We start from the raw sequence: 22,281 nt of genomic DNA, 5'->3' as shown, positions 1-22,281 counted from the left end.
ATGGACTTATTAGATGTCTACAGTGTGTTCCACCCTACAACACCAGAATACACATTCTTCTCAGCTGTACACAGGACATTGTCAAAAATAGACCACACACTAGCTCTTAGTACATGCTAAAGTAAATGCAAAGGAACTGAAATTATCACATACATATTATCAGGCCATAGTGCAATGAAATTGGAAATCAATTGCAAAAGAAACCACAAAAATTTCATAAACATGGAAATTCAATAACAGCCTCCTGAAAACTCAGTGAGTCATGGACAAAATTAGACAATTTCTACAATTAAATGATAATATTGATACAACATACCAGAACTTATGAAAGCAGTCCTATGAGGGAGATTTTTAGTGTGAATGTTCACATCAGGAAAACAGAATGAGCTCAAAGAAACAACCTAATGTTAAACCTCAAGCTTCTAGAAAAATAAGAGCAAATCAAGCACAAAGCTCATAAGAGTGAGGAAATTATAAAGATTAGAGGAGAAATTAATGCAACGAAGACTAAGAAAACAATATAAAGAACCAATAAATGGAAAAGTTGGTTTTTTGAAAAATTAAATAAAATGGATAAACCCATAGCCAACCTATCAAAAAAAAAGAAAGACTCAAATCCATGCAATCTGGAATAAATAGGATAAAATCACAGTGGATCCTGCAGAAATCCAGAAGATCATCAACACCTATTTTGAGAAACTTTATTCTAATATGATGGAAAACACAAAAGAAACAGAAAGATTCCTAGATACATATGAATTACCAAAGCTGAATCAAGAAGATATAAAAATTCTAAATAACTCAAAAAGTCAATGAAATTAAAGAGGTAATTAAAAACATACCAACAAAGAAAAGCCCAGGTCCTGATGGACTGACTGCTGAATTCTACAAGAAATTTAAAGAACATCTAATGCCACTACTCCTCAAACTCTTTAATGAAATGGAAAGAGAAGCAATATTCCCAAAGTCACTACTACAAGCATTTCCCTGATACTAAAACCAGAGAAAGAATCCAACCAAAAAAGAGAACTACAGGCCACTCTCCCTAATGAACATAGATGCAAAAATCCTAAATAAGATAATAGCAAGCACAATGTAGCAAATCATCAAGAAGATTATACACCAACTAGGATTCATCCCAGGAATACAGAGATGGTTCCACACATGCATGTCAATAAATGTAATGCACCTATTAATAGAGCAAAAGACAAAAATCACACGATCATCTTATTAAGAGACACAGAAAAAGCATTTGACACAGTGAAATGCCCATTCATGAAAAAAAATTCTAAAAAACTTGAAATAGAAGATCCTTATCTCAACCTGATAAAAGCCATCTATGACAAGCCAACAGCCAACATCATACTAAATGGTCAAAGACTGAAAGCTTTTACTCTAAAATCAGGAAAAAAGACAAAAAGGCCCACTTTCATTACTTCTATTCAGTACAGTTTTGGAAACATTAACCAGAGCAATTAGACAAGAGAAAGAAATAAAAGAAATTTGAATGGAAAGGAAGAAGGTAAATTATCATTATTTGTGGATGACATAATACTCTACAGAGAAGATGCTAAAACTCCACCAAAAAATTCCTAGATTTAATAATCAAATTTGGCAGCATGGCAGGATACAAAGTCAATACTCAAAAATCAATAGCAGGCAGGGATTTAGCTCAGTGGTGCCACTGCCTGCCTTGCAAACTCAAGGTCATGTGTTCAATCCCCAGTACCGAAAAAAAAAAAAAAAGGAGAAGGAGAAGGAGAAGAAGAAGGAGAAGAAATCAATAGCATTCCTGTACATAAATAACAAATTCACTGAGAGCAAAATTGGGGAAACAACACCTTTCACAATAGCATTAAAAAAAGAAATACTTGGGCCGGGGATTTAGCTCAGTGGTTTCAACGCCTACTGTGCAAGTGCAAGGATCTGAGTTCGATCCCCAGTACCAAAAAAAAAAAAAAAAAGAAAGAAATACTCAGGAATCAATTTAACGGAAGTAAAAGATCTTTACATTGAAAACTACAGTACCCTGAAAAAGGAGATCAAGGAGGATATCAGTAAATGGAAAGATATCCCTTGTTTTTGGGTAGGCAGAACCAAAATAGTGAAAATGGCCACACTTCCAAAACTGTTACACATATTTAATGCAATTCCACTCTAAATACCAATAGCATACCTCACAGAACTGGAGAAAACAATCTGAAAATTCATTTGTAACCAGAAGAGACCTAGAATAGCAACAATTCTGGGCAAGAAAGGCCAGGTAGGGGTCATCATAATCCCTGATATGAAATTATACTGCAGTGCTACTCTGATAAAAACAGCATGGTACTGGAAAAACAACAACAAAAACAGACCCGAGGATAAGTGGAACATAAGATGCAGAAACAACTCCAAACACACTCAGCCACCTTATCTTTGACAGAGGGGCCAAACACCTTCAATGGAAGAAAGGTAGCTTCTTTAATAAATGGTGCTGGCTTTCCACAAATCAAAGACGAAAACTATACCCAGGTCTCTCATCTTGCACTAAACTAAAATCAAAACGGACCAAAGATCTAAATATTAAAACAGAAACACTAAATTTGCTGGAAGAGAGAATAGGTGGAGCTCTTGAAGACATAAGTGTAGGCAAAGACTTTATGAACAAAACCCCAAATGCACGGGAAGTATTACAAAGAATCAACAACTGGAATCTCATAAAAAGCCTTTGCACAGCAAACGAAATCACCAACAGAGTAAAGGGATTACCAACCGAATGGGAAAAAAATTCTGCCAGCTGTTTCTCAGACAAAAGACTAATATGTAGAATATATAAAGAACTGAAAAAAATTAACGGCCCCCCAAATGTAAAGACCCAATCCAAAATTAGGCATCTGAAATGAATAGATACTTCTCAGGTGAAGTAGAAATGGCAAATAAATATACGAAATCAAGAAATCAACCAATAACAAATGCTGGTGGAGATTCCATCTGTAAGTGCACTCAGATACCAGCAAGAAGCCCGCGTGGGCAAGAGTGGCGCAGTTGTGGGCAGGTCCCAGCCAGGGCCCCGCCCTGACCCCAGCAGCTTGGACACATAGGCCCAGGCAAAGGACTGCCTGGAAAAGAGCTGCACAGGCACACAAGCAACAGCCAGAGGCCTGCCCAGATTCCATCCGTAAGTGCGTGCAGACCCCAGCCAGAAGCCTGCTCAGATACCAGGGACTGGGGTACATAGTCCCCAGCCAAAGGCTCTCTCAGACAACAGCTACATGGGGGGCAGGCACCAGCCAGAAGATGGTTATCCCTTGTATATTATCAGACCATAGTGTGATGAAACTGGAGATCAACAGCAAAAGAAACCACAAGGGCCAGGGATTTAGCTCAGTGGTTCTGCTGCCTACCTTGAAAGCACAAGGTCCTGAGTTCAATCCCTGGTACCAACAAAAAAAGAAAGAAGCCACAAGAATTTCATAAACACGTGGAAATTGAATAACACACTTCTGAATAACCAATGGGTCACAGAAGAAATTAAAGAAGAAATCAGAAAGTTTCTACAATTAAATGACAATGTCAATACAATATATCAGAATCTGTGGGACACAATGAAAGCAGTCTTATAAGGGAAACTCAAGGCATTGAATACTCAGGAAAACAGAGCAAGCTCAAATTAAAAAAAAACAAAACAGGACAAACCCAAAGCTCATACAAAGGAGGAAATTATGAAGATTACAGCAGAAATCAGTGCAATGGAGACTAAGAGAATGATACAAAAAAATCAATGAAGCAAAGAATTGGTTATTCAAAAGAATAAACAAAATTGACAAACCCTTAGCCAACCTTATCAAAAAAAGGAAAGAAAAGACCCAAGCCATGCAATTAGGAATGAAAAGGGTGAAATGACAACGAACCCAGCAGAAATCCAGAGGATCATCAATTCCTACTTTGAGAACCTATACGCCAATAAGATAGAAAACACAGAAGAAATAGGCAAGGGCTGGGGATTTAGCTCAGTGGTTCTGGCACCTGCCTCGCAAGCACAAGGTCCTGAGTTCGATCCCTGGTAACAACAACAACAAAAAGAAATGGACAGAGTCCTAGATATGTATGAATTACCAAAGTTGAATGAAGAAGACCTAAAAATTCTAAACAACCCAATATCAATCAACAAAATTGAAAACATAATTAAAAACTTACCAACTAAGAAAAGCCCAGGCCCTGATGGCTTCACTGCTGAATTCTACAAGACATTTAGAGAACTATTGCCACTGCTGTTTAAACTGTTCAAAGAAACTGAAAGGGAAGCAATACTCCCAAATTCATTCCTGGAAGCAAGCATCACCTTGATCCCAAAAGCAGAGAAAGACCCAACCAAGAAAGAGAACTATATGCCAATCTCACTAATGAACATAGATGCAAAAATCCTTAATAAGATACTGGCAAATAGAATGCACAAGATCATCAAAAAGATCACACACCCTGACCAAGTGGGATTCATCCCAGGGATGAAGGGATGGTTCAGCATACACAAATCAATAAATGTAATACACTATATTAATAGAGCCAAGACAAAAACCATATAAACATCTTAATAGAAAAATCATTCAAGAAAATCCAACAGCCATTCATGATAAAAATCCTACAAAAAACTGGAATAGATGGTCTCTACCTCAACCTGATAAAAGCCATATATGAAAAACGAACAGCCAATATCATACTAAATGGTCAAAACTGGAATCCTTCAAACTAAAATCAGAAACAAGACAAGGATGTCTACTATCATCACTCCTACTCAATATAGTTTTGAAAACATTAGCCATAGCAATTAAATGAGAGAAAGAAATAAAAGGAATAAAGATAGGAAACAAGTTAAATTGTCATTATTTGCAGACAAAATGATACTCTATATAGAAGACCCCAAGAAGGCCACCAAAAGTCTTCTAGACTTCATAACTAAATTCAGTAGAGTAGCTGGATATGAGGTCAACACACAAAAATAATTAGCCTTCCTGTACACAAACAACAGACTCACTGAAAGAGGAACTAGAGAAATAACTCCCTTCACAATAGCATCCAAAAAATTAAAAACCTGGGAATCAACCTAATGAAAGAAATCAAAGACCTCTACTCTGAAAACTATAGCACTCTGAAAAAAGAGATTGAAGAGGATATCAGAAAATGGAAAGACATCCCTTGCTCCCGGGTAAGAAGAACCAACGTAGTGAAAATGGCCATACTTCCAAAACTGCTATATAGATTCACTGCAATCCCAATTGAAATCCCAGCAGCATACTTCATGGACCTTGAGAAAACAGTCCAAAAATTCTTTTGGAACGAGAAGAGACCTAGAATAGCAAAAGCAATTCTAGGCAACAAAGACAACGTAGTGGGTATCACAATCCCCAACTTGAAACAAGACTACAAATCTACTGGGATAAAAGCAGCATGGTACTAGCAAAGAAACAGACCTGAGGACCAGTGGAACAGATTACAAGATGCCAAAACAACTCCAGACACACTCAGCCACCTCATCTTCGACAAAGGAGCCAAACACCCTCACTGGAGGAAAGATAGGGTCTTTAATAAATGGTGCAAGAAAAATTGGGTTTCAACTTGTCAAAGATTAAAATTAGACCTATATCTCTCACCATGCACTAAACTAAAATCAAAATGGATTAAAGATCTAAGTATTAAAACATAAACACTAAACCAGCTGGAAGAGAGGCTAGGTAGAACTCTTGAAGACATTGGTGTAGGAAAAGATTTCATGAACTAAATCTTAGTTGCACATGAACTAGCACAAACAATCAACAAGTGGGATCTCTTCTTACTAAAAAGCTTCTGCACAGCAAGAGAAACCACCAAGAGCGTGAAGAGACAAAAATTTTTTACCAGCTGTTGCTCAGATAAAGGTCTACTATCTAGAATATATAAAGAACTGAAAAAAATCAGACCCCCAAATTTAAAGACCCAATCCAAAAATGGGCATCTGAGATGAACAGACATTTCTCAAAGAAGTAGAAATAGCAAATAAACATATGAAAAAATGTTCACCATCACTGGTCCTTAGAGAGATGCAAATGAAAACAACCCTGAGATTAAACCTCACCCTAGAAAGAATAGCTGCTATCATGAAATCAACCAGTAACAAATGATGGTGGGTCTGTGGGGAAAAAGGAACCCTGCTTCACTGCTCTTGGGAGTGTAGACTGGTGCAACCACCGTGGAAATCAGTATGGAGATAGCTCAAAGAACTAGGACTAGAAGTCCCATTTGACCCAGCTATTCCCCTGCTGGGTATCTTCCCAAAAGAATTAAAAGAATCATACTACATAGGGCCAGGGAGTTAGCTCAGTGGCGCAGCCATCTGCCTTGCAAGGGCAGGGTCCTGAGTTCAATGCCCGGTACCAAAAAAAAAATCATACTACAGCAATATATATGCACCCATATTCATAGTGGCACAGTTTGTAATAGCTAAAACTTGGAAACAGCCCAACTGCCCATCAACTGGAGACTGGATAAAGAAGATATGGGTTTTCTTTTTATAAAATGGAGTACTACTCAGCCATAAAGAATGAGAAATTAGAGACATTTATAGCTAAATGGTTGCACATTGAGGCCATACTCTTAAGTGAAATAAATAGGAAACATGTGTAAATACTAAATAGTTTCTCTGGTGTGAAAAACTGGAAGTGTAAATAAGGATCAAAATGTATAATAAACAATGTGAAATAGGAAGAAAAGGTGCAAAGGGGAAGGGGAAGTGGGAGGAGTAGGGGAAAGGAAAGAAGGGAATGGAATTAATATGAGAAAATGAAAAAATGGAAGCAAAGTCTTTGTAAATAGAGAGGGAACGAGGGGTTGAAGGGAGGGCGGAGGAATGGGGAAAAAATAAGAATTAAGATGTATTATGTAAAGGTACAAATCTTCAATGATGAATGTCATTATATTGTATAACTAAAATGTACCAATAAAATTAATTTAAAAACAAACAAAAAACCAAATGCTGGCAAGGGTGTGGGGAAAAGGGACTCCTTGTCTGCTGTTGGTGGGAGTATAGACTGGTGCAACCATTGTGAAAATAAGTGTGGAGATTCCTCAAAAAAGTAGTACTAGAGGCTTCATTTGACCCCTTCAGCTATCCCCCTTGTTATTTTCCCCAAAGAATTAAAACTATCAGGGCTGAGGATTTAGCTCACTGGTGCCACCACCTGCCTCGAAAGTGTAAGATCCTGAGTTTGATCCCCAGTACCAAAAAAAAAAAGAATTAAAAGCATCAAATATAGTGATAAATGCACAGTCATGTTCATAGCAGCACAAACTAAAACTTGGAAATAGCCCAAATGCCCATCACCTGATGAATGGATAAAGATTATGCATTTTTTTAATGCATTGGAGTAACTTAATTAATGATTTAAAAAAAATTTTTTTTAGTACTGGGGATCGAACTCGGGACCTTGAGCTTGCAAGGCAGGCGGCAGAACCACTGAGCTAAATCCCCAGCCCTTAATGATTAAAAATTAAAACGAGGTTCCATTTGACTCAGCTGTAGTCCTTCTTATTCCTGAGTTATAAGGATGATACCACAGTGACATATGCTTTATTTTTTAAAATAATGTTTATTTGAGCTCATACCCCCCCATAGATTCTGATAGAGCTTTCCATAAAAACTGGTTATATAAAAAAAACCTGGTTATATAGATATTCCAGGGTAACTAAACTCAACTAAAACATTAGAATGTAAAAAATAACTGCAGGGTTACATAAAACTTGCATATAAGAAACTTTAAGTTTGAGCTAGCTGTGGTGGTGCATGCCTGTAATCCTAGCACTCAAGAGGCACAGGCAGGAGGATTACAATGTTTGCTCAAGGCCAGCCTGAACTACATAGCAAGACCCTGTCTCAAAAAGAAAAAAAAACAAAACTTAAAGTCTGATAACATAAAGGTTACATATGGTTTATAATATGTTTCTATGTGTTAACTTTCAGATATATTACATCCTACAAAAGTTCTACTTAAGTTAGCTTTTAAATAAGTAGACACTCATGATGTAGTCCAAATGCTTCTTGATCTCATTGCTTAGCAGTGAGCTAATTTAAATTGGTTGGTAAGAGTAAAGATGTCTTTAAAATTGTCATGTTTTTGTCCAGGTTATTAGCCAATCAAGGTAATATTTGTCCTGAAAAGTATTCTTAAAAATGCAATGTTCATTGTTTTCTGAGTACAATAACTTAACAGTTTTTCCTTGGTTAAAGATAATATACACATAGCTTATAAATGTTAACTATGTTATGCTTTTTTTCTCATGACTCAATATCTTAGTTATTTTTCTCTCATTACTGATACAAAATACCCAACACCCATAGTTAAAGGGGGAAAAGTTTATTTAGCTCACAGTTTGCAGAGGTTTCAGTCCATAATCAGCTGGCTGCAAGGTAGGGTGCCATGGCAGATAGGCAACAAAGAGGAGAAACAGTTCATGGTGGGCAGAAGGTACAAGGTACAAGGGACACAGTCATTTCTTTCTATCCCTTATCTCTTCTCCAGACTACTTAGGGCAAGTAGCCCTCATACCCTTAATCCTAGTGCCCTTGATCCTAGCATTGCACCATGAATTAATCCCAGCATCATACACTCCTGGCACCTCTGAAAAAGCTCCACCTATGACTGCATGAGGCTTTGCAGGGACATCTAGACACAAATCATAACAGTAACCTAAAGTAATTGTTAAAATAAATAAGTAATTGGATTAATGCTTATAAATATTCATAATAACATCTAAGTCATCAGTTCCTAAATATAAATTCAAATATTCTTGGCTTCTTAAGGCTTACACATTGGTGAAGCAAGAAACTAGAGGAGTTGAGAGACTCCTCACATAGTCCAAAAGTGACCTCTGAGAAGCTTAAACTGATATATATATATATATATATAATATTTATTTATTTACTTAAAAAAAAATTAACACAGGTTAAAAAAAAAAATTAACACAGGTCTTACTTTGACTTGGCCTTATAAGTAATGCAGCTAGCTAGGGAAAGAGTCAGAGATTGAGTTGGGTGACTAGCCATATTGATAAGAATTAAAATAAGAATAGACAGTGAACTCTCCTAACCTCTTCGTTTGGTTCATGACTTCATTCCTCAACTTTTGTTGGACCACAAGCTTGGCACATATGGTAACAAAAGTATACCCAAAAGCAAAGTGATTAATAATATATAGAGAGCTAAATTTGGTATAAAAAGGGGATTCAAACATTACACCAGCTGTTAGCTGTTTTCAGCTTATGTAGGTTAGAAGAAATAAAGATAGGTAAAAAGGAGATAAGGAAAACCATAATTTTAAAAATAAAAGCTGCATCTTCAGGACACAGGCCCAATTTAAATATTTTTTCTCTTTTTTCTAAAAACACATTAAGCCTGGGCAATTTCTTTTTTGTATCGAGATCAAACTCAGGACTTGGAGCTGTATTGCTGAGCTACATTCCAGGCCCTCTGGGCAATTTCTTTTTACCTACAAATGGACTTTGGCCATTCTCTTTTATGCAAATGACTTCTTTAACCTCTGAATAGACTATCTCTTTTCACCTGTAAAATAGGCCTTTCCACATGGGTGGGCTATCAGTTTTTCACCTTTGATGGGTGTCATCTATAAATCAGTCCTACTCTTCTCCCACAGAGATTTCACTTTTCATCTGTGAACTGAATACCTTATTTTCATACATTCACAAGTTCTACAGATTCCCACCCCTAAATACCCAATGAATATACTCAGACCCAGACTATGATGTGCCTCTCTTTAGGGTCTACACAATATCCCTAAGTTTGTTCTTTTCAATTTCTATCTAATCTTTCTATATATCTTATGCATACATCTTGAAAATTCTTTTTATGCCACAAGAGACACTGAACCTGAGATTAGGGTGTGGCAAACTGGCTCGGGGAGTGGGCATGACCTGTCACAGAGTTCCAGGACACATGCACAGAACATTTCCCAAAGTCTTGCACTTAGAACCAATCAGAGAGTGCTATCCTTCAATTCTTCTCACAAGAACTTGGGTGGATTTTTGATAGGACGGTCTAGACCTAAAGAGAAGAACCCTGAAGAGTGGAAGATACAAAAGATGGGAACCATCAAGCTGTAACTCATCGGGGCACCCTGTGGTTTGCAGGGTGTATCTTTTCTTCCTTATAGTTGGCCTGCACTCACTCTGCAGAGCATGTTTCTTTTATTCTCATATGTTTAATAAATGTAAAGGCTGTTAGATGGCCGCAGGGAGGTCTGGTACTCAAAATGGTGCCCATTTCTCATAAACGGGGTGGTTTTGGTAAAATCAAAACTTATCCTCTCCAGGAAAGTGAAACTGAACTTGCCACCCAACCCTGCTACTCAGCCCATCCTTATCCTCCAATAAGTTTAAACTCCATCACCCGCCTCACCAATACAATCAGTCCTCAACCCCCATGATGCTCTCCTGCCCATAAACTTTTATAAACCTCACCCAGTTAGTCCCTCTCTTTCTCTCTCTCTTGTTCGAGACAGCCCTTTCCCCAATAAAGTCTTACCTCAGGTGCTCCTATTTCAGATCAATTTCTTTCATTCTGGTGCCAAAACCCAGGAAGGTTACAATTGGGATTTTGCAATGATCCCCTGCTGGTCAAGGTTGATTGGCCTCTCGTCTGTCCTTCCCAGACCCTGCTGGACAAGCACCCAACCAGGGGCCTTTGCCGTTGCTGCCACCTCACACCCACACTGGTCCCCAATCTCTGGATGAGTACTCAGATTAGCCTCCCTCTCTTGGGTCCTCAGTCCCTCTCTCAAAAATCCTAGTGCTAGGTCAGACAGACTCCTCTCAGCCCATGGCCAGGACCACCGCCCCTGGGGAATGCCCCATCAGCCCAGTTCCTCTCGTTCTCTCTCTCCAGAGATTGTCAAAGGGGATGGGGACACTCCTCCCTTTTGCCCTTCTACTTGGGAGCTTTCTGATACTCACCCTCTATGCCTAGCCCTCCCTCACCATGGGAGCTACACAATCCAAACCTCCCTGGTCAACACCACAGGGATGTTTGCCAGTTAATCTCAAAACTCTCGGGCTCTTTGGTGATCTCAAGCCTAAACACCTTACCTTTTACTGCAATCAGGCTTGGCTCCAATATAAATTAGACAATGATTCCCACTGGCCAGAAAGTGGAACATTCAACCTGAACATTCTGTAGGATCTTTACAAATTTTTGTCAATGCAACAGCAAGTGGTCTGATGTCCCCTACGTCCAGGCATTCTCCTATCACCACACTCATCCTTCTCTCTGTCAATCTTGTGCCAACTCTCAGATTCTCCTGGCCCACGAAATGTCTCCCACCACTCCTGACCCCTGCCAAGAGCCAGATATGTCCTCCTTCGATCCAGAGACCATCCCCCTTTCGCTCCACCCTACAACCCCTCTGCCTCCTCTTCCTCAGTGCCATTAGTCCTTCCTTGAGCTCTCCCTCCCCAAAGGGATCTCACTCACCACTCTCAAAGCTGCCCAGTCCCACAACTTCTCCACCACACACCTGCTCCTGATACCTCACTCTCCCTGCTCCTCCAGCCTCGCAGATGCCCCTTTGAGAGGTTGTGGGTACTGAGGGGATTGTCAGTGTTCATGTTCCTTTTTCCCTTGCTGATCTCTCTCAGGTTGAAAAACATCTTGGGTCTTTCTCTTCTAATCCCGATTCATACATCAAGGAATTTCATTACCTAACACAATCCTATGATCTCATTTGGCATGATATCTGTATTATACTAACTTCTACTCTTCCTCCCAAGGATAAGGAGAGAGTTTGAAGAGCAGCCCAGGAGGCAGCAGATGAATTCCATGCTGCAGATAATACCAAGCCAGTTGGAGCACAGGATGTCCCCTGGGAGGACCCCCAATGAGAATATCAGTTAGGTCAGTCAGATGGAGGTCACAGAAATCACATGATCCTCTGCCTCCTCGAGGGTCTTAAAAAGACAGCCCATAGGGCCAGGGATTTAGCTCAGTGGTTCTGCTGCCTGCCTCACAAGCACAAGGACCCAAGTTTAATCCCTGGTACCAAAAAAAAAAAAAAAAGACAGCCCACAAGTCAGTTAACTTTGATAAAATCTGGTAGATAACCCAAAGCCCAGAAGAAAATCTGGCACAATTTCTTTCACACCTCACTGAGGCCCTTCAGAAATACACCAAAATCGACACCAACCTCTCAGGTTGGCATGATCATCATGAACACCATTTTATATCTCAATCAGCCCCAGATATCAGAAAAAAAACTTAAAAAGGTTGAGGAAGGCCCTCAAGCTAGCCAGAGAGACCTCCTCAATGTGGCCTTTAAGTTCTACCATAACTGAGAAGAACAAGAAAAACAAGAAAAGGCCCTCCGAGATTAGGCTAAATATCAGGTGCTAGCAAATGGCCTACAAGGCTCAACGCCTAAGAGGGCCACAAACAAGCTTTCTTCTGGGGTACCCCCTGGGCCTTGCTTTAAATGCAACCAAGCCAGCCACTAGGCTAAAACCTGCTCCAATCCTAGGTCCAATCCCCAGCCCTTGCCCCGCCTGCAAACAGGAGGGCCATTGCAAGATCGATCGCCCCCTTTGCCAGAGAGGAAAGGGGACAACTCTTCCCCCACCTCCACAGCAAGGGCCTACTTTGCCAGAGTTCCTAGGACTGGCCACTGAAGATTGACAGTGCCCAGGGACGCTGGCCCCCATGCAGATCACCCATCTCAAACCCAGGGTAACGATCCACATCTGAGGTAAGCCTATCTCATTCCTACTGGTCACAGGGGCCACATATTCAGCCTTACCTCATTTCTCAGGACAGACCTTTCCCGCACACACTCTCATAGTAGGTGTTAATGGGGTTCCCACCAGACTGGTTATAATGGGCCCTCTGGCCTGCTCTTTCCACAGCACCTTCTTTACCCATGCCTTCCTGATTCTCCCAACATGCCCTGTGCCTCTCCTTGGGTGAGACATTTTAAGTAAATTTAAGGCTGCCATCACTCTCTACCCGGCTTCCTCTGCACTGGCTAATTTACTCTTATTACAAGCTGCACCAGACTCTTCCCTGACCTCTCCTCTCCCCGCCTCCTTCTTTGGTTGACCCCAAAGTCTGGGGCCTCACTCAACCCTCACTCACCACCCATCATCCCCCAATCCCTTCTCCCCAGCATTTCCCAATACCCCATAGTGCTTAAACATTTACAGGGACTCAAGCCCCTCATCCAAGACCTTCTCTAAAAGGGCCTCCTCCATCCCACAAATTCACCCTATAACACCCCCATCCTTCCTATAATCAAACCCAATGGTTCTTACTGCCTTGTTGAAGATTTGTGTGCCATCAATGCCACCATTCTATACAACCAGTTGTCCCTAACCCCTAGACCCTTCTCTCCCATATCCTTTCTGACACAACCCATTTCACTGTTGTTGATCTCAAGGATGCCTTCTTCACTACTCCTCTACACCCCAACTCCTAAGACCTCTTAGCTTTCACTTGGACAGACCCAGATACCCATCACTCCCAACAATACACCTGGACTGCCCTTCCCCAGGGCTTCTGGGACAGTCCCCACTTCTTTGGTCAGGCCCTTGCCTCTAATCTCTCTCTCTCACCTTCTACCCTGCTTCAATATGTTGATGGTCAGGGCCGGGGATTTAGCTCAGTGGTTCCACCACCTGCCTCACATATGCAAGGTCCTGAGTTTGATCCCCGGTGCCAAAAAAAAAAGGTGCACCCCAACCTTACAAGACTCACAGGCCCACACTGTTCTTATCCTAAATTTCCTGGCCACACCTGGGTATCGAGTCTCTCCCAACAAGGTCCAGCTCTTCCAACCTTTAGTCACCTACCTTGGGGTTTCTCTCTCCCCCGACAAACAGGAAATCACAATAAATAGGAAAAAGCTCATAGAAGACCTCCCTGTTCTCGTCTCCAAAGCTGAAATTCCTTCCTTTCTTGGGCTGGCTTGTTAACTTCATCTGTGGATCCCCAGTTTTGGCCTTTTGGCCAAGCCTTTTTATGAGGCTGCCAAGGGTGACCTTCTAGAACCCCTAGACACCTAAATGCCTCATTCAAAGCTCTGAAAACCATGCTCTTATCAGCCCCTGCTCTCTCTCCCTAACCTCAGTCGCCCTTTCCTCCTGTATGTCTCCGAGAGACAGGGGACTACCCTTGGAGTGCTAGGACAGGATAAGGGTCCCTCCATACTAGTAGCCCAGCTTTCCAAACAGATGGATCTTACAGCTCGGGACTGACCTGCTTGCCTTCAGGCACAGGCATCGGCTGCCCTCCTAGCACAGGAAAGCACCAAACTTACTTTCGGCCAGCCCACTGTCATCAGGTCCCCACATCATCTCCAAGATCTCCTGACTCACAGGGCCCTCTCAAATATCTCTCCTTCCCACCTCCAGCTCTTCCGGCCACATTCATCAAAAATCCCCACTTTTCTCTACAATCCTGCCTACCACTCAACCCTGACTCTCTATTACCAGATCCCAAACATGATCTTTCTCACTCCTTCACAGAGGCCCCTGATCACCTTCTCCATTCACTCCCACATGTCACACCCACTGTCGTTTCTAACCCAGATTACACCTGGTTCATAGACAGCAGTTCCCTTACCCCTTCCTCTGGCCCATGACAAGCGGGGTACACCATTGTCTCTTCAAATAAGGTGATCAAGGCCCATCCCCTCCTGCCAGGTACCACCTCCCAAAAGGCAGAACTCATAGCTCTCACCAGGCCTCTTACCTTAGCAGCCTCTAAAACAGCCAACATAGACACTGACTCAAAATACACCTTCCAAATCCTTCACTCACATTCAACAATCTGGCAAGAAAGAGGGGTTTTTTTCCACCAGAGGTTCTCCCATCACCAATAGGCCATTGGTCTTACAGCTCCTCAAGGCAGCCAAACTTCCTACCTGTGTTGGTGTCATCCATTGCAAGGGACATCAATCTTCCAATGATCCCATAGCATTGGGTAACAACAAGGCTGACCTGGAAGCACAAAAGGCTGCCCTCCAACCCCCCACCAGCTACCCAGCTACTGGCAATCCTGCCCATTACTCCTCATTATGACACACAGGAAAAACAAAGGTGGCTCCAGCAAGGCACCTCCCAATCTGGAGACTGGCCTCTCTTCCAGGGTTGCCACATCCTCCCAAATTCCCAGGCTGTCACCATCCTGACATTCACAATGCCCTACATATTGGCCAGATACCCCTCCTTCACCTGATTCGAACCTCAATGCATCACCCTTCCCTGATCACATACATCCAGCAGATAACCCAGGAATGTCCTATCTGCTCTGTGACCTCTCTACAAGGTGGCCTCCACCCCAAAACTTTTTCCCTTCATCAATCACGTGGTACCCTGCCTGGTGAAAATTGGCAGACAGACTTCACACACATCCCCTCACACTAAAAGATAAAGTATTTTACAGGCTGGATTGAAGCATTCCCCTCTTCCTCTGAGGGGACTTCTAAGAGACAGAAGGGGGACCGGAAAGTGGGTTGCCTGCCCACCCTACTTTTCAAAATGTTTTATACAGCAAAGCCATGTGGTGAGGCGGGTACAAAGTGGGACAAAACTATAAGACCCAATGGAAATTTACAAGGTAAGCATGAGGTGGGACAAAACCATGACCAACCAATAAGATTACAGGTATAGTCACCAGGTAATATTGATTAAATGAGGGTCAAATGGGGGAGCAAATCACGTAGCAAGCATACAAGGATTTTCAGTAAGAGGGGGTCAGGGATATTTCCTGGAAAGGCTGGGTTAAGACCTTGGTCCCCCACCCAGGTGACTGATCCTATTTAGATTATCAATCATTGCTATTTATTCTACATGGGTGTGGTAGTTTCTCTCCTTTTACAATGCTGGCCTTCAAAGAATGTATCTTCACTGTCCTCCATGTTGCCTCCTTGACTGTCTCCACGTTGGCTCCTCATGGGCTGGCCCTAACTGCCTACAAGATATCTAATTAATTTACCTATCTGCAATAAAAGCACTGAAGATAAGAGGCACTGGCTCCCTCTAAGCAGAAATGGGAAGAGGCACTGAATCTCTCTAGAAATGAAAAGAAGTAATGAGAGGAACATTCTCTGATAAACAGCAGCCTCATTAGGTATTCCTTCAAGTCAACACACACTGTTCCTGGGTCCAATGAAACTAAAATTTTCTCACCAGGGAGACACAAATCAGGAGGAACCCATCCAATGTATTGAGCTAAGTTTTTCATACTGCTGACATAAGCACAGTGGAGCAATCTCCCTAAAACCATGCATATCTTTGGGTCCTAAACACTTTATTTAGTTAAAAGGAGATCCTCTAAACTGCTCTTTTTTTTTTGTACTGGGGATCAAACTCTGGTCCTTTCGCTTGCTCAGCAGGTGGCGAAACCATTGAGCTAAATCCCCGGCCCCTAAACTGCTCTTTTAATCCTTTTGTCTTCTTTTAATCTCTTCCTACCTCATTCACTTTCTGGGCCACCTTATTCACTCTCAAAACTGAAAGACATAAGCTAAACCCGATATAGGGGGAATGGATGCAACTCCCAGACCTGCTAGATATCTGAAATGAGAGTTTGCATTGTCTAAAATCAGAAAATGAATTCTAGGAAAAACAGAGGTTAACAGTAGAAAAAATTTACTGAGAGAAAGATAGCTTCCGTCTAACAGAAACAGAAGGGGAACTGAAAAGTGGGTTGCCCACCCACCTGCTTCTCAAAGGTGTTTTTATGAAGCAAAGCCAGGAGGTGAATCAGGTTCAAGGTTGGACAAAACTATAGTCAACTAGTAAGACTGCAAGTACAGTCACTTAGATAATATTGGTCCAGTGAGAAACCACAAGGTGGACATGAGGTGGGACAAAACTATCATCAACCAGTAAGATTGCAAGTATAGTCACCTAGGTGATATTGATTAAATGTGGATACAATGGCAAAGCAAAAGACGTAGCAAACATACAAGGATTTTCAGTAGGAGATGGGTCAGAAATTTTTCCTGGAAGAGGTGGGTTAAGATCTTGGTTCCCTACCCAGGTGATACCTATTTGGAATATCAATCATTGCTATTCATCCCTAGGGGAAGCATGTGGGTGTAGTAGTTTCTCTTCCTTTGCAATGCTGGCCTTCACTGAATGTGTCTTGATTGTCCTTCAAATTGGCTCCTCAAGGGCCAGCCCTCTCTGCCTACAAGATATCTAATTAACTTACCTATCTACAACAGACCTACCTGATGCCATGGCTCCCCTTTCAGGTAGTTGGGAACATGTCTTAAATCACTGCGTCCTATGTGGTCATTCAGACAACTGATTTTATCCGCAGGAACTGATTGAGTCTATAGACTCAAACCAAGAAAGAGCACACTGGTTTTCTTTTCCTCATACTTCCCTGAAAAACCCATTTCCCCAGTTTTCTCAGCACCATTTATTAGAGATTATCTTCCCTCCAGCATATGCTTTATGCCTCTTTGTTAAAGATCAGATAGTTGAGGGCTCGGGATTTAGCTCAGTGGTTTCCACGTCTGCTGTGCAAGCGCAAGGACCCGAGTTTGATCCCCGGTACCAAAAAAAAAAAAAAAAAAAGAGATCAGATAGTTGAATTTGTCTGAGGTTGTTTCTGCTGCTGCTTTTTTTGTATGAACATATTTTTTTTTTTGGTATGGGGGATCAAACTCTGGACCTTGCACTTTCGAGGTAGGTAGCGTCACCACTGAGCCAAATCCAGGGCCCTGTATGAACATTATTGAGAAACAGGAAAGATACAAAATACATCACCAAAAGAATGAAAGAATTCACATCACAGATGCTTAATCCTATGGTAACTCATAAAGATAGACTGGACTAGGCACTGAGGGGAATCAAGGCCCTGATTTCTTTTTTTTTAATTTTTTTTTTATTGTTGTTGTTGTTGTTTTGTTTGTTTTCTGATTTATCTTCAACCCAGTCTCTCTTAGCCACTCAGCCAACCAGCTCCAACTTTCTATGAAGATGCTCCTTCCTTTCTCTTCCATTGATACACATGCTTGTTTTTATGCCAGTACCATGCTATTTTTATCACTGTAGCTTTGTACTATAACTTGAAATCTGGGATTGTATGCAATACAATTGCAAATAATTCCTGTTTTGCTGTTGTTGCCCAAGACTGCTTTGCTGTTCTAGGTCTCCTCTGGTTCCATATGAATTTTAATATTGTTTTCTCTAGTTCTGTGAGGAATGTTATTGATATTTTGATTGGGATTGCATTAAATCTATATCCAGTAAAACCTTGGATTGCAATCTACAAGTGATCTGCAAGATGAGCAAACATTTTTAATAAATTTTAACTTGGTAAACAAGTGATGTCTTGCAATATTAGTATGTGACACTGAACGTCACATCATAATTGAGCCAATGGTGTCTCTCCTCTCCTCTCCCCTTCCTTTCTCTCCCCTCCCCCGGCTCTCTCTACAGGATTTGGGGTGATCATCTCCCAACATCAAGAGGTTATGGAGATCTCTTCTGGAGAGAAAAAGGAGAAAAAAGGTGAAGGAATCCCTCACTTCAAATGAGACTAGAATGTGTAAAATGGTGCAAACAGTGATTTTGAGAAAAGTACCATCCGAATAAGGCTGTAGCAGTGCAAGCAATGAATCTGTTTAATGACAATGCAATGTCACATTTCCATGAAATCCTCAAAAGGAGGCAAAACCATCAGGCGGGGTGGCACACACCTGTAACCCCAGCACTTGGGAAGCTGAGGCAGGAGGATTGCAGTGAGTTCAAGGCCAATCTAGAATACATAGCGAACCCAAATCCAGCCCGCAGTACAAAGCAAGACCCTGTCTCCAAAACCCAAAAGAAAATAAGGGGGGGGGGCAAAACCAAGTGTCATTGCATACGTTCCTTGTTAAAGTTGCACAAAAAGAAAAAGATCCCATTGAGCCAGCAGATAGCAGTAATTCCATTAGTAATAGTGAAACTCTTCCTACACAATAGTCGCCCTCTCTTGTCTCCCTCACACCAGCCACAAAGGTTTTTAAAGTGCAGATTAATTTTTCTTTAGTTCTGTATTTTATCATTTTTTGTTATATTACAGTATTATAATCATTTGTGTTAGAATTCTTTACCACACAAAATGGCCCAAATGGTCCTACATTCTAAAATGGTTCCTGCTTTATGGAAATGAGCCACTTTGGAAAAGTGAAACCTACCCCCTCTGGAGAAGCAAAACCCAACTTGCTGCTCCCCACATGATCCTCCCCTTCCAATCACCCGGAGTCCCATTGCTCAACTCTCACCATACTCTCCCTACTGCACCGCCCTGCATAAACCTCACCCCCAGTTAGTCTCTCTCTCTCTCACTCTCTCTCTCCCCCTCCCTCTCCCCCCCCCTCCCCTCTCTGTCTGTCTCTGTCTCTCCATTGCTTGAGGCAGCCAGGCAGCTCCTTCCCAAAAAACCCCTACCTCGGGTGCTCCTGTTTCAGCTTGTTTTCAATTTGTATGTATATTTTGGATTGCAGAATGAATCATCTGAGTTTACATTATTATTATTATTTTTTTATGGGCAAGTTCGCTTTGATATACAAGTGCTTTGGATTACAAGCACGTTTCTAGAACAAATTATTCTCACAAATTAAGATTGTACTGTATTAATTTTGGAAGTCATTTTGACAATATTAGTTCTGCCTGCCCAGGAACAGGATATTTTTCCATTTTCTGATATCCTCTTCAGTCTTCTTTTTCAAATTATTATAGTCTTCATTGTCAAGTATTTAATTTTTCTTGAATGGTATTGTTTCATTAATTTCTTTCTTGGGGATTCATTATTGGTGTACAGAAACACTATTGATTTTTTTGTGTTGACTTTGTATCCTGATACATTGCTGAATTTTGCTATTAATTCAAGGATTCTTTTAGTGGAACTTTTGGGGTCTCTATGTAAAGGATTACATCATCTGCAAAGGACAGTTTGACTTCTTTCCTATATGTATACCATTTATTTCTCTCGCCTGATTTCTCTGGGTAACATTTTGAGGACTGTATTGAACAGGAGTAGTGATAGTGGGCATCTTTGTCTTGTTCCTGATTTTAGGGGGAAAGCTTTCAGTTTTTCCCTATTTAATATGTTGTTGGCAGTAGGTTTGTCATACATGGCTTTTGTCAAATCAGGATAGTCATTCTATGCCTATTTTGTTTTGAGTTTTTTTTATCATGAATGGATGTTGGATTTTGTGAAGGTTTCTTCTGGATCTATTGAGATGATCATGTGATTTCTGTCTTTGCTTCTGTTTATCTGATTTTTTTTTCTTTTTTTTTTGGTACTGAGGATTGAACTGGGGACCTTGTACTTTTGAGGCAGGTGGCAGAACCACTGAGCTGAATCCCTGGCCCTCTCTGATGTATTATATTTATTGATTTGCATATTTAGCCATCCTTACATCCCAGGGATTAAGCCAACTTGGTCATGATGAATCATCTTTTTCTTTTTTTTGTTTTGTTTTTTGTTTGTTTTTACAGTTTATTAATCCTCTCGTGAAAAATCTGCAGTCACTGCAGACAGGCACTGCAAAATCTTTACTCCTTCGGCTTTTTGCTAGCACCAACATTGGCCTTTGCAGTGCCCCTGACTTTCTTCATTCTGTTCTTGCGTTTTTTCCACTGCTTTCTTGATGTCTTTTTCTTCCCACACAGGCCGTGTCTTGCAAGTCTACGTTTGGGTTCATTTTTCTTCACATAATCCAAAGAATCATAAATCATGCCAAAGCCAGTTGTCTTGCCACCCCTGAAATGAGTTCTGAATCCAAACACAAAAATGACATCCGAATTTCTGTCTTGGGTACTGTTGCTTTCCCGGGATGAAAGACACCAATGACCATTTGTTTCCTTTGAAGTAGTTGGTTGGTCATGAACTTCTGGATCCAGATAGTTACCCTGTTATTTGTGATGGCAAGAGAGCCTCAGGCAGCCAGAGAGGAAAAGAGGGTGCATCGTCTTTTCAATGATTGGTTGCATTTTGTCTGCCAGAATCTTGTTGAGGATTTTTGTACTTAGATTCATTAAAGAGACTGACCTATAGTTGCTTTAGTTGAGTCCCTGTATGATTTTGAATCAAGGTAATGGTAGCTTCCAGGAGTAAGTTGGGCAATACTCTTTCCAATTTCATTGGTTCCAAGCCTTTTCTTAGTGGTAGGCTTAAAAAATTATTACTTTCTCCATATCATTGCCTGTTATTACACTATTCAGGGTCTTCTTGGTTCAGTTTTGCCAATTCATATGTATCTAGAAGTCTATTCATTTCTTCTGGATTCAATTTATTGGAGTAAAGGTTTTTAAAGTAGTAATAATCTTCTGAATTTCAGTGGTGTCTCTTGTGATTTCACCTTTTTCATTTCTAGTTGCATTGAAATGGGTCTTTTACCTTTTTTTGTAAGATTGGCTTATCTATCTTATTTATTCTGTCAAAGAAGGAGCTCTTTCCTTCATTGAATTCTTTGTAGTTTTTAATTCTCAATTTCATTTATTTCTGCTTGATTTTTATAGTTTTCTCCCTGTACAGCTTTGGATTTTGATTGTTCTTGTTTGTCTAGGGCCTTAAGTTGAATCATTAAGTTAATTGGGCTCACTTTTATTTATTTTTAAATTTATTTTTTGAGATAGGTATCACTATGTAGTTTAGGTTGGCTTTGAACTCACTATGTAGCCCAGGTTGGCCTGAAATTCACAGTAATCCTGCTTCAGCCTCCTGAGTGCTGGAATTACAGGTGTGTGTTACCACTCCCAGCTCACTCTGCTTTTCTGATGTGGAAACTCACCACTGTAATCTTCCACTTTAGGACTGCTTTCATTGTGTCCTGTAGACTCTGGTATACTGTACTGGCATTATCATTTGATCCTAGGAACTAATTTCCTCCTTGATTTCCTCTGTAATCCACTGATTAGCTAAGTGTGTTTTATATATATATATATATATATATATATATTTATATATATATTTATATATATAGGTAGGTAGGTAGAAGGGGTGGGTACAAGGGATTGAACTCGGGACCTTGTACTTGCAAGGCAGGCGGCAGAACCACTGAGCTAAATCCCTGGCCCCAAGAGTATATATATATATTTTTAAGGCTAAAAATGTCACTTGGAAATAAGGTGGGGGCACACAGAAATGGGTCAGAACACAATGGAGAGAGAGGCAGGAACTGTAAATACAGCAACCTACTCGCCACGTATCTCAGAGGAACAGGCTCCCACACACTTGGGCTTTGTAATACCGGATGGTCTATTTGT

The 22,281-nt window shown here is 40.9% G+C and overlaps 2 protein-coding genes and 1 pseudogene across 18 annotated transcripts in view; 1 reads left to right on the top strand and 2 right to left on the bottom strand.

The window, feature by feature from the left end:
* Positions 1-18,564, top strand: part of Fam117b (family with sequence similarity 117 member B) — a 204,117-nt gene extending 185,553 nt beyond the window's left edge. Inside the window, exon 8 of the mRNA XM_087205833.1 lies at positions 18,466-18,564. Within this exon, the coding sequence (XP_087061959.1) occupies positions 18,466-18,541 (76 nt within the window). The 3' untranslated portion in view covers positions 18,542-18,564. The remainder of the gene's footprint in view (positions 1-18,465) is intronic.
* Positions 1-22,281, bottom strand: part of Ica1l (islet cell autoantigen 1 like) — a 142,678-nt gene that overhangs the window by 106,296 nt on the left and 14,101 nt on the right. The window lies entirely within an intron of this gene.
* On the bottom strand, positions 18,889-21,919 carry LOC147829387 (small ribosomal subunit protein eS24 pseudogene; annotated as a pseudogene).

Source organism: Heterocephalus glaber, unplaced genomic scaffold (genome assembly GCF_053883595.1).
Source record: "Heterocephalus glaber isolate CG9 unplaced genomic scaffold, H.glaber_assembly_v1.0 deba00000621, whole genome shotgun sequence".
Lineage (NCBI taxonomy): Eukaryota > Metazoa > Chordata > Mammalia > Rodentia > Bathyergidae > Heterocephalus > Heterocephalus glaber.
The sequence above is the reverse complement of the archived record's forward strand: the minus strand, read 5'-3'. Positions and strand labels throughout refer to the sequence as shown.